The sequence below is a fragment of the Peromyscus eremicus genome, chromosome 4, assembly GCF_949786415.1.
Source record: "Peromyscus eremicus chromosome 4, PerEre_H2_v1, whole genome shotgun sequence".
Lineage (NCBI taxonomy): Eukaryota > Metazoa > Chordata > Mammalia > Rodentia > Cricetidae > Peromyscus > Peromyscus eremicus.
Genome location: NC_081419.1, coordinates 130,845,370 through 130,862,897, shown reverse-complemented (window position 1 = coordinate 130,862,897; position 17,528 = coordinate 130,845,370). Strand labels below are relative to the sequence as shown.

Here is a 17,528-nt window from a genome sequence, read left to right as displayed (position 1 = left end):
CGCACAGTCGCAGAGACTGGGCAACTCCCTGGAGGCAGGGAGAGGACGGAAGGAGGGATGAGGGCCTCTGTCTGCCCCTCTCCCTCTCTCACGTGCAGCTGGGCAGGAACAGCTGCTCCACTGTTCGAGCTTTCAGAAGAACCATGGGAGTAAAAGGAAACCCCGCCCCACCCCCAGCAAGCCGATGCCAGTGACCCCCGAAGCCAGAGCAAGGAGAGCGGGAAGAAAGGCAGAATCAAGGGACTGGGGAGGGGGAGGTTTGAAGAGCTTTGCAGAAACCCAGACCTGAAGGGTAGGAGACAGCATGGGGGCTGGGCCCAGCCCTTACAGACCAGCAGACAATCAAAGCCACGTTCATTTGGTGTGAAATGAATGAATGAATGGACGAGAAAGACAGATAGATCCACGAGGGTAAAAGACAGGGGCAGAGAAATTACAGAGCCAGAGAGATGTCACCACACATATAAACACACCACCCTGGGCACAGGACAAACAAACAAAAAAAAAGGGAATGGGTGACACAGGACCCTCACTCCCCAGACAGGGTTTCTCTGTGTAGCCCTGGCTGTCCTGGCACTTGCTCTGTAGACCAGGCTGGCCTCAAACTCCAGAGATCTGAAGAGTAGGAGCAATGGAAACAGAAAGGGCCCCGGGGTCTCATGCTCTGAAGCAGGATAGTTAAGCAGGCCAAACCTGCTTAACTAAAGATGCCCCCTGCCTCTGCTGTCTGCACCTGTCCCTGTCTCTCTCACATGTAGAGCCCCGTGAAAGCAAACTTAACATGGCCAGAGTGTGGAACTAGAAACCAGAGAAGGAACTGGTGGGGAGCGGAGAGGGAAGTGACCACCGCCTCCCTCCCCTGCATAGATTTTGCCCCATGGGCTGGGGCCTGGGGGCATCTCAGCCAGCCCCCCAGCACCTGGTCCAGTGGGTGGAACTCTGCACCACCATGGCAGCCCCTGAAGATCCCAGGGCTCAGAGAAAACTTGCAGGGTGCTCTATGGCCGTGGACATGTTCTGAAGGTTGAATAGGAGCTAGAAAGAGGAAAGAGATTTCCAGAGTAGAACCAGCCAGGCCCAGAGTATGAAGCTGGAAATGGACAGAGGACAATAGGGAGGAGAAACTGAGTCACAGTGGAAAGGGAGAGCTAGAGAGCATTGTGTGGAGGTGGATGTGAACTCACACCACCTATCACAGCATGCCATGTTCACCTAGATCACCCCTACTCACAGACCACAGGGTGTGTGTGTGTGTGTGTGTGTGTGTGTGTGTGTGTGTGTGTGTGTGCAGAGAGCGTGACCGCACTGAGTATAGAAGATCTGCGGGGAAGCAGAAGACACAGGCCATAAGCCCCTATCCACACCTGCCTTGTTCCTTGACACACATTTTTAAAAAAGAAAGAAAGCAGGACAGACAGTTGAGGCCACCTTATACAAAGTCAGGAGAATGGGGTGGCCTCGGGTGTCCACTGTGGTACTGACTTGTGAAGAGGACATGAAGTAAGACGTGTTCTGGTTTTAACTGAGCAGCTAGCAGGGACTTGCAGGTCCAGGTTTACTCTGGAGAAAAGAAGTCTTTACAGGTCTCCAGATGGGTCGGGGACAAGGCAAGGAAGGTGTCAGGGCTTCTCCCCGGGGGCTCAGGGTCTGCATGGGTTCACTCCTACCCACCCCACCAGGACACACACACACACACACACACACACACACACACACACAGCCTTTGAGATCACCCATGAACACACTCCACGCAGGTTAGGCAGCCCTGCCCCATCATGCCAGCTGCCCGTGTCTCATAAGCATCCTTGCCCTAAACTTTCGCTTCCCCTAGACCCTTGGTGCTGCATCTGTCCCATCTGATCACATCACCCCTGAGTCCCGGAAGCCACCCAGCTGCAGGGATCAAGGTGCCTAACTGCTGTGTTCCCTCACATCCAGACTCTTCTTTCTCTCACACACGTAGTAGATGTTCAATAAACAGCTGGCCAAACTGAGGTCTGTTTGTGTTTAATCAGACAGTATGCAAAGTATGTACAACCAGTTCTGGGTTCCCCTCCTTCTAAACCTGGGCCACGGAATGTGGGATCCCCAGGTCCTGCCCAGAGCTGGAGGGTCCCCAAGGCCTCTGCATAGTCATCTGAAATCTACAAAACACTGTTAAAAAAAAAGAAAAGAAAAAAGAAGAAAACAGGACAGTTGAGGCCACCGTATACAAAGGTCCTTGGGTAGCTGGAGTGGGGTGGGGAGAATGGGGTGGCAAGCTCAGACTTGCCAGGTAGATGGGAAAACTTGGGCAAGAGACGATGGGAGGGAAGTGGAAATGTCAGAGCAGGCCAAGCTTGGCCTCCTTCCCTGCAAGCAGGGCCTGGCTGGCTCGAAGCCCCGGCAGTGGGGACATTATTGCTGTGATGGGGCAGTGGGTGAAATGGTCATGTCTGGGGGGAGAGTCGGGGTGTTTTTACATGTTAAATATGGACACAAGGAAAGACACACAGGCACATGTACACACACATACACACACAGGGGCCCTCAGTTGAGATGCCACAGACCATCAACTACCCACCTTACAGATGCGGACACTGAGGCAGAGAGAAGCCACCACATACCCCAAGGCTGGGCAGAAGAGTCAGGGACCAAGCAGTCAGTTGACTGCTGTCCGGGGGCTGTGGGCCCCTTGGACTCCCAGCTGTGATCTATACAGGGGCTGAACAATGGCACGGGCCACAGCCACAGGAGCAGAGACTGTAGCTCAGAGAGAGGGCAGGGCCAGTGTCGGGACACAGCAGTGAGGGTCCCCACCCACCTTTCCCTGGCCAAGGAGCTCCCTCCGTCCCCATGAGCTGAGGTACCAGCATGGGCGGAGAGCAGGGGCCAGGTGTTGAAATGATCGGACAAAAGGAGGAGGACAACTGGGGCTCCCAACTTCTCAGCTCTTCCGCTTGATTGCCTCTGCAGCCTGGGAGCTCACTCCATTTCATGGCTGGCGCTTAAGGTCAAAGCCCACCCACATTGTGACTGACCCTGGTGCACACCATCACTTTGCACCCCTCATTCCTGGCTCAGCGTTATGCTCGCCTCCATTCTTCCCCCACGACAGACCCATGAGCGTCAGTGGCAGAATTCTGCCCCCGGTAAACCAGTCTCAGGCCTTTAAGGACAGTTTTCATCGGTTCCTGAGAAGACAGAGGGAGCACCAGGTCCTAACCCACCTCAACCCTGAACTGCCCATGGCCTTGGGCAAGTCACGGCCCCTCTGGATTTCATTTTCCAACAGAGAAATGAGGACAATGTGTTGGTGATCGCCAAGGGTCCCATGTGGAGGACAGGGCTGAAGGAGCGCTCACTCAGACTCTTATCCCAACGTGTGTTGGGCCTTGGGCTGTCTAGCCTGAGAGCCATGGAAGATGGTTCCAGACCCAAAATTCCACCCAGAAGCCTCCAACAAGGATGGCCAGGGGCAGGAAGTAGATCTAGGCCAAGGGCTGGGCCTCATTCCTCTTTGGAAAGGCTCTTTGGCCAGCTTGAAACAGACCCAGGGTGAAGAACGTGGGGAGGAGCCAGGTGAGTGGAGTGGGCTGAGGTTGGAAAACTGCCCTCCCTCCCCCAGCCCCTGCTCTTCACCCAGTGTCTTCTACGAGAAGTAGGCTGACTCCAGAGAGAATGCAGAGTGGGCCTGTGGCCAGGGCAGGCTGTGGGGCAGTCACTGTACCAGCCTCAACCTGTCCTTCCAGGCTGCCCCGTCCCTGAGGCAACCCAGCCCCAGAGAGAGGGTGAAGGGAGGCAGGTGCATCAGATGCCACACCCAGAAGCCTAGGGGCGACAGTCCTGTGCACACAGTTCCTATAGGTTCTCCCCAGGCTGGTACTGAGGCTCGGTGGACGTGAAGTAGTCCTCCAGGAAGGCCTGTAGGTACTCGAAGGTGGGCCGCTCCTCAGGCTCCTTCCGCCAGCACTGGCACATGAGGTCATGCAGGGACTCGGGGCACTCGGGGGGACAAGGCATCCGGTAGCCCCGCTCCACCTGGTCCAGCACTTCACGGTTCACCATCCCTGTGAACAGAAGGCTGTGAGGCGATGCCTTAGGAGACTGACGCAGCCTGTCTCTGAGGCTAAGAGCCCTGACCAGAGGCAGCCTGAGATCAGAGACTAGCCTCTTTGGTAACCAGCCCCAGGAAAAGGAAGCCCAGAGGTAGTGAGGGGGTGAGACTTGCCCTTAGGGCCAAGGTCAGGGACACAGGTGTAGCCTCCTCACCAGGGTAGGGCACCCGTCCCTTCGTGGTGAGCTCGGTCAGCAGGATCCCAAAGGACCACACATCTGACTTGATGGTGAATCTGCCATAGAGAGCAGCTTCAGGAGCAGTCCACTTGATGGGGAATTTGGCACCTAAAGGCAAGAAAGCACAGGCTGTCACTACCGGTCTGCCACAGGAGCATTACTCTCCCAAGTCCACTTGGCAGACTGACACCATCGGATGACCCCCCAGGAGCTCCCACCTTGCCGGGCTGTGTATTCGTTGTCTTCTATGAGCCGGGCCAGACCAAAGTCAGCCACCTTACACACCAGATTCTCCCCGACCAGGATGTTGGCGGCTCGGAGGTCCCGGTGCACATAGTTCATCCGCTCCACGTAGGCCATACCTGAGGCGATCTGTAGAGACAGAGAGCCTGGCTCAGGGATCAACCCACACCCATCCCAGGGCTGTAAACAGGTGTCCCGGGCTGGTCATTCCCAAGGATAGAGAGAGGACCAATGCCTTGCCCATCCCATGTCTTTTCAAGCAAGGAATTCATTCAGCTTAGAGTAATCATCACTGGTTTGAAAAAGTAGACCATGGCTGGAGAGATGGCTCAGCGGTTAAGGCACTGACTGCTCTTCCAGAGGTCCTGAGTTCAATTCCCAGCAACCACATGGTGGCTCATAACCATCTGTAATGAGATCTGGTGCCTTCTTCTGGCCTGCAAGCATATGTGCAGACAGAGCACTAATGCCTAAAAAAAACATAAATAAATAAAATTTTTAAAAAGAAAAAGAAAAGGTAGACCAGAGCTCTGTGGGGGAGGGGTCCAGGCAAAGGGCAATGGGGAAGTCGCAATAAGATGCAGCCAGGGAAGCAGGTGAGTATAAAAAAGAGGACCCAGATGACCCAAGGACACAGGAACATGCCTGGTCCTGCCTGTTGTCCTGAGTCCCCTCTCTGAGCCTCGGTTTCCTCATCTATCAAATGGAAACAACAAATTTTAAACTTTTCATATTTTATTTTTATTTTTAATTATGTATATGTGCGTCTCTGATGCCCAGATATGGTGTGCTGTCCACAACTACCTACTTACCATCCCAGGCACCAGCCAGGGCTCCACTGAGTAGCAAGGGGAGATTTGGGTGTAATGAAAGCAGGCCTCCTAGAGAGGGCGCTCCAAGCCCGAGAGCTAAAGGTGTGTAGGAAGGTGGGAGGGAGACTCACCTGAGCAGCCATGTCCACCAGCTGGGGTAGCCGCAGGTATTTGCCCGTTTCCCCCTTGAGAAAGTCCAGCAGACTCCCTGGAGAGAAAAAAAACAGCTCTATCCTTGCCAGGGTTTCCCTGTGCAGGAACCTGTGGCCCCCAGACCCTGATCGCCTGCTCAAAAGCCTCAGTTCAGTCTTTGACACTCACAGGCAAACACTCCAGGGAGCTGGACCAAGAAATCCTACTGGGTCCTTGCAGTGGTGGTGGTGGTGGTGGTGGTGGTGGTGGTGGTGGTGGTGTGTGTGTGTGTTGGGGGACGTTCGACGCAAAAGACTATGTGTAAAGCCCAAGACACATTATGTTTATCTGGACCAAGCCTGCCAACCCGTGGCTGCCTGGGGCTGGAGAGTCCCAGTCACTAAGGACAGCAGGGAACCTTGAGGTAACGTGGGTGGGTGCTATATACACATTTTGTGTTTTGAGTCTGGGTCTCAAGTAGCCCAACTCACTATGCAATGGAGGCTGACTTCGAACTCTTGATCTTTCTCCTTCTACCATCTCAGTGCTGGGACCACAGGTATATGTCATCATGCCTAATCGGTGCAGCGCTAGGGATCCAACCTAAGGCCAAACTCCAGGCCTTGTGTGTGCTAGGCAAGTACTCTACCTACTGAGCTCCAGCCCCAGCCCCACATGACTGTTTACTGAGGCATTCTTGCCTTGTAGCCAGCCTGGCCTCAAACTCAAGATCCTCCTGCTTCAACCCCCTGGGCACTGGGATTACGGGTGTGGGCCACCACACCACCTAGGGATCTTGACAGTGGTAAAGGACAGAAGGATAACCCCTTTTTTAAAAAGGTATTATTATTTCTTGTTATTATTTATGAAAGGAACGAGGCAGTCCCTCAGGTAACCGTCCACTCATCGAGGGTTGGCTCAGGGTAAGAAGCAAGCTGTCCTCGTGTGGCCTGCTCTGTGCAGGCACCTGGGTGCCGCTCTCCCCAGGCACACGCCTTACCCTTGCTCATGTATTCTGTCACAATGTAGATAGGTTCCTCCGACACCACGGCATACAGCTGCACCAGTTTCTCGTGCCTCAGTTTCTTCATGACTTGGGCCTCCTGCAGGAAGGCCTCGGGAGACATGGTGCCTGGCTTCAGGGTTTTGATGGCAACCCTCGTGGTGCCGTTCCAGGTTCCTGTGGGGGAGTGACAGTGCCCTCAGCACAGGCCACCATTCTGTGGCACTGGGGCCTACATGGGTGCCTATCTCAACCCTTGCCTCCCGACTCATGGAACGGGCTCAGCCATGGCCAGGGACCTTACTCAGACTCTGTATTCCCACTTATAAAATAGACTCAAGGATGGAGACTCCTCCCAGGACTGTGAAAGGAGTGTCTGGAGTCTGCTAACAAACCATAGCTGCCATGAGACATTGATTGGTAAGGAACGTTGCCAGAGAGCAGGACAGCAGCCTGGTGGGTAGGTGAGCAAGGGCCCATCTCAATTGCTTTCACTTGGGGTGACCATGTTTCTGCTGGGTGGGGCGCTGCCAGGACTCCAGGCATCAGCAACCAGGACATGGGAAGCCTATGTCTGGGGCCACTGGGGCCACCAGAACAAGAGGTTAGCTCCGTGCCAGCACCTCACCAGGCAGGGAAATGACAGGGCAGCCTGGGAGTCCCCCTTGTCACAGGACTGGGTCTGAGGGTAGCACAGGTTAGCTCTCTAGCCCTTCCTGAGTCAGGCTATCCAGGGATCTGTTTATGGCAATTCCTGGTCTATGTAGAACCCCAGAATGAAGTGAGAGGCCCTCTCAGATCCCCACCGCACACTTGCCAAGAATCATAGTTGAGATGGACCGAGGCTGTGGCTCACCCAGGTTCTGTCTAAATCCTCCTTTTGGTCTGAGCTTGGGAGCTGGCTTTTCCTTCTTCTTCACAGCCCAGGACATACGTCCCTTCCCCACCTGGCCCCAGCCCCTCTAGCGCCCTCTGAAGGGAGGAGAGTGAAGTGGCACAGCCACTGCAGCCCCAATCAGTGCCCCTGTGCTCCTCCTGGCTGGGCAGAGGGACCTGGGTTTGGCTAGGGCTGTCTACACCTCACGGTCACAGGGGACTCCCAGTGGCTCCAGGAAACAGGACACTGACTTCCCCCTTCGCCACAGCACTTTCTCTTTCTGTTCCAAGCTAATACGCAGATGCCTCTTGAAGCTTAACATCGGTCCTCATTTTACATCAGGAGGCCGAGGCTGGGTGTGAGACCTGACCAGACATGCACAGGCCTGGAGGACCGTGGTGCCCAGGTCCCAGCAGCTCTTGGTACACAGTTGCCCTACAAGCATGGGCTACAAGGAGTCGGGTGTGCCCATCTCAGTGCTGACCCCAGTTGGGTCATAGTCAGGGTGAAGGGGCCTAAGAAAGTATGTTACGTGTGGGTTTGAAAACATCGCAGGAAATGTGATACTCTGAACAGTTAATACAATCATAAAATAAAAACAGACTAGCTGCTCAGCAGAGACAATTAAGGAGAGGGGGATCCAAGGTCCTTGAGCTGGCTGGGGTGGGGGCAGGGGTGTGTGTTCCTTACCCATCCACACCTCTCCAAAGCAGCCCTGGCCCAACTTGACCTCCAGACGCAGGGACTCCCGGGGGATCTCCCAGGCATCCTTGGCCAGGCCCTGGGTCTGAGGCTTGGATGTGGGGCACACAGTAGTGAGGCGGTGGCACAGGCCATCAGCGTGTTCTGGAGATGGAGGCAGGGAATAGGGCTTAGGCAGGGGGCCCCAGCAAGCTGGCTTCCCTGTCTTGGGGGTATGGCCCTATACATCGCATGCACACCAGCTCTGGGGATAGACAGACACCCTCCTGTAAATCTCCACTCCTCACAGGCCTGCAACACGAAATTCACCTGCTCAACCCACTCATTCATTCACTCATCCATCAGATTTGAGGGTGCCAGAGAACCAGGGGTGTTCGAACAGGTATGGGAGCCTACCCTAGGAAGCCACACACACACCCACACACCCAGTCATCTGTCAAGCTTCCCTAGTCACCTCTCAGGACCACGGAAGTGACAGAGGATAGACTGGGAGTGGGGAATCAAGCAGGCTTTGGGAATCCTTTGGGAGCTCTGGAAAGCATTCCAGAGGAAGAGATTCCTGGTCTGGCTTTGAGGGGTAACTAGGGTAGTTACCTCACCCTGGAGGATTTGGTCTGGGTACCAAATAAGCCCCAGAGCAGAGGCAGACCGATAGAGAGGCAGCTGGTCCTAAAGAAGCCAGAGGCTCAGGCTGAGGGGACCGCTCTAGCAGCTTACGCCGGCAGCCGCCACGCACAGAAGGGCACAGCAGCCCCACCGCTGCACACGGCCCCGCATCCCAGCTCCAGCCCCCCTTCTGCTGTTCTCTATCAAAGAGGCCTCCCCCTCCTCCTCTCCCAGGAACCGGTTCAGACCAGTCTTAGGGCTGCAGAAACAATCACCACCAGCCTCGGCCCCTCCCTTCTAACTTGCTCAAGGCAGACCCCTCCTCATCAGCCAGCTGCAGAGGAAGGAGAGGAGGGGGCTGGCAGGCAGGGAGCGAGGGGAGCGGGGAGAAGATGGAGGAGAGGCACTCCAGGGCTGAGGAGGCACACCCCGCGGTACCCCACGCCCTCCTGGGGTGGCAGCCAGGGGGTACTCACTGGAGTAGTAAGCCACCAGCTGCTGCAGGCTGTTGAACTGGGTGCGGGAGGTGATGTAGAAACCACCGCTGTCCAGCTTGCGGATCTTGTAGTGCTTCACGTTGAGGCCCTTGGCATTGTCGAAGTCGGATACGGAGAGGCAGTAGGCACCTGTGGACAGGCAGGGAGGAGAGAGCTGTGGCACCCTGCTGATGTGCCCCCTGCTCGAGGAAGTGAGTTTAGTCCTCGCCCTCTTTCAGCACCTAGTGTGACCAGGAACAGGCTCCAGAGCAGCCACGCAGGCACAGTCATTCAGCCTAGGCACGAAATCCCCACGCCAGGGATTGCCCCAAACTCTTAGCTCTGGTAAGACCTCTGAATCCCAACTGTGTGACCCTGACAAGCCACTGCTGGTCCTCTACGGGCCTCAGTTTCCTCCTCTACACAACGAGACTACTGTGAAGCTTCATGTGTACTCAGCAAGCGCTCCATAAATGCTGGCTGGGGTCTGGGAAAGGCCCCAGGCAGCTGTGTGTTCTTAGCTTGTCCGCTGCCCTCTCTGGATCTGCCCACTGCCATGTCTGTCCTGTTCTGCTTCCTGGAGACAAGCGGAGCAGACAGGAGTGGTAGCTGGCTATGTGGACATATGTGAGTATTGACCCTGGCAGCCAGAGAAGCCCAGGGCAGGAGGCACACACTGAGTGTGACCTGTGAGGCCACCCTGCCTCCCTGGAGCCTAGAAAAACCACAACTGGCAACGTCCTACACAGAAACCTTTGTTAAATAGAGCCAGGGACATCTGAGGTAGCATCAGGGAACAAGGGGAGCCCCAGAGGGGGGGCACAGGTTCCAGGGAACTGACAGGTAGTGGGCAGCTCTGAATGGAAGGCCTGCCTCCCTACCACCCACTGCTGAGGCCCCTGGAGTCCCACCTGACATTGGCAGGTAGATGCAATGATCCTCTGGTAACCTGTGAGCGAGCTAGGCGGGGCTGGACCTGGGACCCATCCTTGCCTGTCTCAAAGCTACACTGGGAAGTCATGGTTTCTGCAGACGGCACACATCACATTCATACAGAAGGCACAGGCTAAAGGCCATAGCCAAGCGGGACCACATATACCCACAGTAGCGTACCTATGCCCGGTGACCACATTTGCCATACCCCCCCCCCCCCCCCCCCGAGCCCCAGGAACCAGGACCACACCACATCTCACTCCCAAGCAGCGCTGGCCAACTCCAGCCATGCACAAGCACACATGGGGGCAGGCACTTTTCCATCTCCCGCTGAGCCCCAGGCCCACAGGAAGCAGCCTGGCTTGGTTGCCATGGTGATGGGCTAGGAGAAGAGGCAGGAACAGAGCAGAAACAGACTGTGGGGGAAGGGGAAGGCCAGGAGAGGCCCCTGGGAAAGGGGAAAAGGAAACAGAGGGGCCCCCTGCATCTGTACCGTCCTGGGAACAAGGGACAAGTGTGGCTGTGTGCACTCAGAGCTCCTCATTACCTGTGCCCACCCCTCCCTCCCCCGTGTGAGAAACTGAGGCCAAAGCAGAGAGCCTCAGGTTGGCCGCCCTGACCTCTGGATTACCTGTCTTCCTCAAGCACCGTCTTGACTTTAATTCCTCCTATCACCTCCACCGGGGGGCTCTTCCCTCTCCATCCCACGTACCAAACTCCTACTTACTCTCCAATACCCAGCTCAGACAATACCCTCAAAGCCGAGTTCCACCAGCCACAGATGTCTCAGACATACCTTTTGTGGTCTCACTCTCCCTCACAAGGAAGGTCCCTCTCGGGTTCTCGGCGTTGAGCAGTAACCGCTCTGACTCCCGTCGGGTGATCTTGCCAAAGTACCACCTGGGGTGGGAGGGACAAATCTGTGTTGGTTGGGCAGTGTTCACGGCCCACCATGCTGGCTCTGGGTGCTGGGACTCAGAGTGGCCAGCCTGCTGCCCACTCAGGCCCAGGAGGGACCCTGCTAGCGGTGGCAATGGCAGCAGACAGTAGCTAAACCACATACTCACTCCTCAGCCTGGATGGAGTCGGAGGGTGCCACATAGTTGCTGGGGATGTAACCGGTCTGTCCCGTGCTCAGCGAGTGTGCCAGCCACCAGTCCCCCTCTCTGAGCAGATGGGAGGGAGCAAAGAATGGCATCATCAGAGGAGCAGGGTCAGCAACCCGGACCTTCCCAGGTGCACGGCCAGGCTCTGCAGCAAAGGAAGCTGGGCTAGCCTGTGTCCACAGCAAGCCAGCAGGAGCTGGCCTGGAACTCACACCTCCCTGTCACGCTGACCCAGGAGGATGCCACCCAAAACCTCAGCAAAACTGAGCCCTGTCAGCCCAAGGACCGAGCCCAGAGGCACTGTCCAGAAGTGCATAGCGGCCTGCAGGTGCCAAGGGCTGCCTGGGGAGAAAGAGAGGGAGGAAGCTCCCTGTCTAGAGAAGGAGGGGTAAGCAGGGTTTACGTGAGATGGATGCCACATTAGACCTTCAACAGCTTGCCAAGCCCTGAGAGCCCTGACACCCAATGGAGACAAGGCTGGCCCTTCTGGGGCCCAGCAACAGTCCAGGCCCATCCCTTCAAACAAGCAATACCTGCCCCTGTCCCAAATCATAGCTCACTCCTATAGGTCCTTAGCCAAAACTACAGGCCTCCTCCTTCAGCCTACCCCTGTCCACAGGGAAAGTGAAGCCAGAGAGAACTGGGCCAGGCCCAAAGTCACACAGCGGGTCATGGGGAGTGAGGTGGCAGAGGCCGGGTACCCAGGGCCCTCTACAATAACTGCCCCAGGAAGAGGGGAAGGAAGGAGGAAGAGGAAGGAGGGAGGAAGAGGAAGGAGGGAGGAGGGCTCCCGGCAGGGTTCGGGCTCTGGGCCTGGGCAGGAGGGGAGGGGGGGAAGTACCTTTGCAGCCATCTGAATGTGAACCAGGTCTGGCTGGAGCAGGGGTCCAGACACAGAGGAGGGAGGAGCAAGCGAGAGCCCGACAGGAGAGAAGAGGCAGAGATGCGGGTGGTGAGAGGCCTTGGCGGGGGCCGAGGGAGAGAGCGAGAGCCAGGCAGTGCTGGGGACACTGGGAACGGGGCCAGGGGGCAGCCAGAGGCCTCACATCCAAAGCAACCAAAGGGGACAGGGCAAAGGCTGGAGGTTTGAGGGAAGATCGGGGGACAGGGCCTGGGAGGTAGGGTCCAGCCCTTCCCACACCCCCTGTACAGATGGAAATACTGAGGCTGGAGAAGCGAAGGTCCTGGTCCCGGGGAAGGTGCCTCCCTGTGGGTACCATGAGGCTCAGTGGCTTTCCAGCTCATCTCCATGCAAGGATTGGGGATTGGCAAGGTGGGTATCAAATGAGCCAGCTGGTGTGGTCCTTGGCCCCTGCCTCGACCCTGAGAAGATGTACAGCAACCCCACCCCGGCCCAGAGACAGAAAGGCCCTGGCCTCACATCACAGTCCCAGCTTGAACACACTTGATGTCTGAGCATATCTGCACCCAGCTTTATAGACGGAGAGGTTGAGGCCAGGAGCAAGCAGGGCTGGGAAAGTTCGAAGGACCTGCTGGAGGCCAGGGGAGCACCAGACCTGACTCTGGTGACTGGTGCTGGGCCAGAGGGGTCCCTTCTAGATGGACGTGTGCAGTGAAAGGGTATGACTGAGCCGTGCAGGACAGACACACGGCAGGGTGCAAGCTCACCCAGCACCCGTGCCCCAAAGCTCCACCTCTGCTTGGGGTACACACAGTTTCCTGTCTGATTTGACCCCCAAGGTCATCCTACAAGGAAGAAGGCAAGAATCCCACCCCCAGATGAAGAAACCACATTTGAGAGAGGAGGAAAACGCAGTCACTCTGGCAAGAGAGACCAGTGTTTTCTTTATAGAGCTGGGGAAACTGAGGCATGGAGTAGTAGGAGAGGATTTGCCCAAAGCTACACAGACTCAGGTCAGAAGCTCTCTAAAATCTTTCAATCCAAAGCATCCATCTCCCCAGTGGGGAAAATGAGGCACAGAGAGAGCCATGATTTGCCCAAAGCCACACAGCATAGTCCATGGCAGAGAGAGGCTGAAGTCCAGGGGGCCTCTGGTGTCCACAGCCAAACACTGCAACCCGAATCCACAGAGGCTGAGACCCCCAGAAGCAAGGGGACAGGCTGGCAGTCTAGGAAAGGGAGGGCAAACGTCCAGGTTCCATCCGGGGCTTGTTACTCAGTAGCCATGTGACCTTGGACAAGGGCCCTCACAACTCTGAGCCTCAGTTTCCTCATATGTAAAATAGGGCCAGCCCCTCCCCCATTACTGCTGCCCCCAGGGTCAGCGATAACAAGATGGGGGGGGGGGCATGGGTGAGAATGACTGGCACAGCACATGGCACCTGCTCGCTTTTGCCTCACACAGCGGGCAGTCCCACCCTGGATCTTGAGGGATGAATAGGCGTTCACCAGATGGACAGAGGAGAAGGAATATTCCAGGCAAAAGGAACAGCATGCGCAAGGATCAGGAGGCATGAGCAGCGAGACACATTGAGGGATGTGGAAAGCTTGCCTCCTTGGCCAGGCCTGTGGGCTCTCCGTGACGGATTCCTCTCCCCTCTAGAACACCCCAAATCAAACTCCCCAAACCTTACCTGCTCCAAGGAGACCCCCCCGCCCCCCCGCAGCCCAGCCAGCACCTCCAACCATCAGCTGCCCATCTCCCAGGGAGGTTGCTCACCACCCTTACCTGCAGTAGCTCACTGTCCTTCCTCTGACGGGCAGCCCCTCTCCTGGGGCCATCTTTCGGGGACCCCAGCCTACCTCTACCCACCCTTGGCCTGGCCTGGGGTAGCCCACTCCCCACCACACTGCCTCCCTCCCTGGCCTCCAGAATGCACTGGGTCCTGCGTGTAGCTGGCCCTCGAAGTGGAATCACAAACCAGAAGGGCAGAGGGGAGCTAACAGGAAAGTGTGGGGAGAAGACGGAGGGGTTGGCTTAAAGGGTGGGATGCAGGATGAGAGAGGGGGCTGGAGACCACACACAGGGGCAGTGGGGGAAGCACATGCAGAGAGCAGCCCCCAGCCTCAGCGAAGCATCCCCCTCCACCTGGCCTCGGTACACACCTGACATCCACCTTCCTCCTAAGGGCCAGCGAGAGAGAAGCAGAGAGAGGGAGAGGCTGAGGTGCGAAGGCAGGGCCCGGGACGAGGGAGGACAGAGGTGGGGGTCTAGGGAGGGCCACCACCCACCAAGGGCAGAGGGGCCCTGCGGGATCTGCACTGCCCTCTGCCGGCAGCTCTGGGTATAGCTGGGTCCACGCCCCCAGTGCATTCTCCCGGCGTGCCACTCACGTGTTGTTGACAATCTGCAGCCGCTCTCCTTTCTTGAAGGACAGGTCAGTCTCTGTCCGTGACTCATAGTCATAGAGGGCCACAAAGGTGGTCACCCCACCTGCAGAGAGGGACGTGAGGTGTCAGAGCCCTGGGATTGGGATAGGAGACTGCCTGCCTCAGCCACCTGCCTAACCCTGAGAAGTGGCACACTGCGTCCCCGCGAGGGAGCAAGGGGCGGCAGGCAGACTAGGTGCTCCCTGCCTGGCATGTCCCATCGACACAAGCAGAAGCCCCGGAGAACAGGCGTCCTGCTCTGCTCAGGCCCCACGCAGTGGGGACTCTGCCTCTGTGTATGTGTCCTTGGAAGCTCTGGGTATCTGGGCCGAGCTGCAAGGCCCGTCCCCTCAGAGTCTCTCCTCACCCACAGCTGCTCCTTGGACTCTTGCAGCCCACCCTCTGTGGCCTAAGGCCCCCCAATGCTTCTCAAATGAACGAATGGTGTGTGGCTGCTTCAGGCAGAAGTCGGCAGCCTGTCTACGGGTCGCCTGGAGTGGGCTCTGGGGCCGGACACCCTAGCCTCTGTCTGCATCCCGTGTGCAAGCAATGACTGGAGGTGCACAGCCGCGTCTGAGGGTGCAAGGCTGTAGGCACACCTGTGTCCTTGTGTGTTGCACTGCGGGTGTCTGGCCTAGTTGTGTGTCCAGGAGCACAGTGGACATTTCCACGGTGTCTCCATTCAGTGTGGGCACATGCCCAGTGTGGGCGCATATCATGGCTGGGTCTGGCCATGAGAGGTGCCTGTGTGGGTGTGCAGCTGCGCGTGTGGCTGGGTCTGAGTCTGAGCATGGTGTTTGCACGTGTGGGTGTGCAGCCGTGCGTGTGGCTGGGTCTGAGCGTGGGATGTGCCTGTGGGGGTGTGCAGCCGTGCGTGTGGCTGGGTCTAGGCGTAGGATTTGCACGAGTGGGTGTGTAGCCGTGCACTCATCTGGCAGGAGCGTGAGTCACCCAGCTCAGCCCCTCGGCGACAGGGCTGCGGCACCTCGCAGCGCCAACAGAGGGCGCAGGGGCGCACTCGGGCCACCGCACCGCACAGTCGGAAACAAAGGCTGGGCGGGAGGCTGCAGCTAGGCGGTCCAGGGCGGTCCTTCCCTCTGGACTTCGGGGTCCCCTACAGGCCTCTCCTTCGGAACCCGTTATGCTATGAACCTCCAAAGCGACAGGAACCCCGCTTTCCAGTTTACAAGTCCTACCCCACTCGAAGTCTCCGGTAAACCAAGCCCCGGGAGCCCAGAGAGGGTGCACCTCAGCCCTGAGACACACAGCAAGAGGGAGAGCCGACCTGCCAGAGGCCCCGCCCTCTGCGGGGAGGTGACGGTGTCCGAGGAGTTGAAGCCTCCAAAAAGCTTGGGCTCAGCGGCCGCGGTGGCTACGAAGGCAGCGCTGGGCCCTCGGTGGCCGTCGGCGGAGGCAGGCTTGCTCGGTGTCTGCGAAGCCGGGAAGGCGCCCCCCGCCCCGTGCACGTTCTCGGCAGGTTCCAGGCTGCGGCGCCGCTGGCTGGCGTCTTTGGGCTTGCTCTTGTTGCTGCCCATGGTCCTGGCTGGGGGCGACAGAAGACCCTGAGGTAGAGGAGAGCCTCTGAGAGCAGACAAGCACCCCACCCACTCAGCGGGTAGGGAAACAGGTCCTGAGAAGGGGAAGAGCCAGCCTGGGAGAGCTGGCCTCAGGGTTTCTTCACTTGTTGGCACCTTAGGACCGAGCTACGGAGAGAAGACACGGCCAGCCCAAAGCTCTGACCTCCGCTACCCAAAGTCCGTTTCAGTCTTTCGTGCGCAGGGACACTGAGTCATACCTGTGTCCCCAGCACTTAGGGTGCTCACTCAAGTTTGACCAGTTGTCTAACACGGGGTAGGGTGGGGTGGGGTGTGCTACATGTGGTGATGGAGGCAACAGTAGAGTAAGTGGCCTGAAGAAGGGATGGCCACCGGGCCTTCCCTCCAGCCACAGGACCTCTGCAAACTGTTCACTGACGGCTTCCCCAGGACAAATCAGCACCCGTCAACACTCAGCTTCCTGGGTTGGGGAGCCGGCTCAGCAGGTTGAGGTCAGCAGGTAGCCACAACCTCAGTTCAATCCCCAGGACCCACACGGTGGAAAGAGGTGTGAGAAACAGTCCTGCAAGTTATCCTGTGGTTTCTGACCTTCACACATGCCACGGCTCACACACACGCCTCCCGAAAAGCACACAGAATAAATAAATAAAGCGATAAAAATGTTTCCAGTCACTCCCTTTAGGAGGGGGCCTCCAGATCCTTTCATGAGCCCCCTGACTACTGTACCCGCCCTTGGTTACATGCAACTCCTCTTCTTTTAAATCCTATAATTGTTCACTGCTGTGCGGAGTGAGGTACACAGTAGGTGCTTAATAAACAGCCAAGTGGATGGTGAGTGGTGAGAGAAGCCTGAGTTCAAAGATGAAGCCCAAAGTTTGGGAGGTCCTGGGACCAGGACACACAGAGAGATCCGTGTTGAAGGCTCCATGGCATCCAATACCCTGCTACCCTCCTTCCACATCTGTGCCCGAGCCAGGAGGCTGGGCTGGGGCTCCACTCTCTCATCTCCGCTCACCTGGGGGGCAGCAGGGCTACCCCAGCGGGTCTGGGCAGCAGCCTGGGGGCTTGGCACAAATACCAGCTGTGGTGTCCGGGGTCTTGACCTAGAGACCTTGCTCCACCTCTCTTGCTGTGTGTCCCTAGGCGAGTGGCTCCCCTTCTCTGGGCCTCAGCGTCCGCATCTGCAGAGCCTCTGTGGGGATGTGAACATGGACACTGTTAGCGCTCTCACCCTGAGATCATCAGAAGCCTCCCCTTGCCAAAATGCCCGTTGTCCTTCCAAAGATCCTGGGAACAAGAGAAAGGAGGTGATACAGTGGTCCGGAAGGCTTGGAAGCCAGCTCCCCAGTTCTGGCCTCAGCTGTCTAGTCTACACTGGTATGAGACATCATCCCTATGCCATTTCTTCCCTTTATGTGACAGCTATGGCATGACCAAATGGGGCCACAGCGGGGGTTACTCTGCACACCAAGTCACTGGCATGTGCTCTGGATGTGCCGGGGGTGGGGGAAATCC

General features: G+C 57.3%; 1 protein-coding gene across 6 annotated transcripts in view; it reads right to left on the bottom strand.

Annotated features, from left to right (window-relative positions):
* Positions 1-3,151: 3,151 nt before the first annotated feature.
* Positions 3,152-17,528, bottom strand: part of Src (SRC proto-oncogene, non-receptor tyrosine kinase) — a 47,390-nt gene continuing 33,013 nt past the window's right edge. For 5 of the 6 annotated variants that reach the window (XM_059261806.1, XM_059261802.1, XM_059261804.1 and 2 more), the window contains 13 exons: positions 17,029-17,205; positions 15,743-16,000; positions 14,422-14,521; positions 14,194-14,211; positions 11,127-11,225; positions 10,856-10,959; positions 9,127-9,276; positions 8,033-8,188; positions 6,463-6,642; positions 5,462-5,538; positions 4,494-4,647; positions 4,252-4,383; positions 3,152-4,049 (listed from right to left, as the gene is read on the bottom strand). In XM_059261806.1, the coding sequence (XP_059117789.1) occupies positions 3,841-4,049; positions 4,252-4,383; positions 4,494-4,647; positions 5,462-5,538; positions 6,463-6,642; positions 8,033-8,188; positions 9,127-9,276; positions 10,856-10,959; positions 11,127-11,225; positions 14,194-14,211; positions 14,422-14,521; positions 15,743-15,992 (1,629 nt within the window). In that variant the 5' untranslated portion in view covers positions 15,993-16,000; positions 17,029-17,205 and the 3' untranslated portion in view covers positions 3,152-3,840. The remainder of the gene's footprint in view (positions 4,050-4,251; positions 4,384-4,493; positions 4,648-5,461; positions 5,539-6,462; positions 6,643-8,032; positions 8,189-9,126; positions 9,277-10,855; positions 10,960-11,126; positions 11,226-14,193; positions 14,212-14,421; positions 14,522-15,742; positions 16,001-17,028; positions 17,206-17,528) is intronic. The other variant, XM_059261807.1, reaches the window with a different exon arrangement.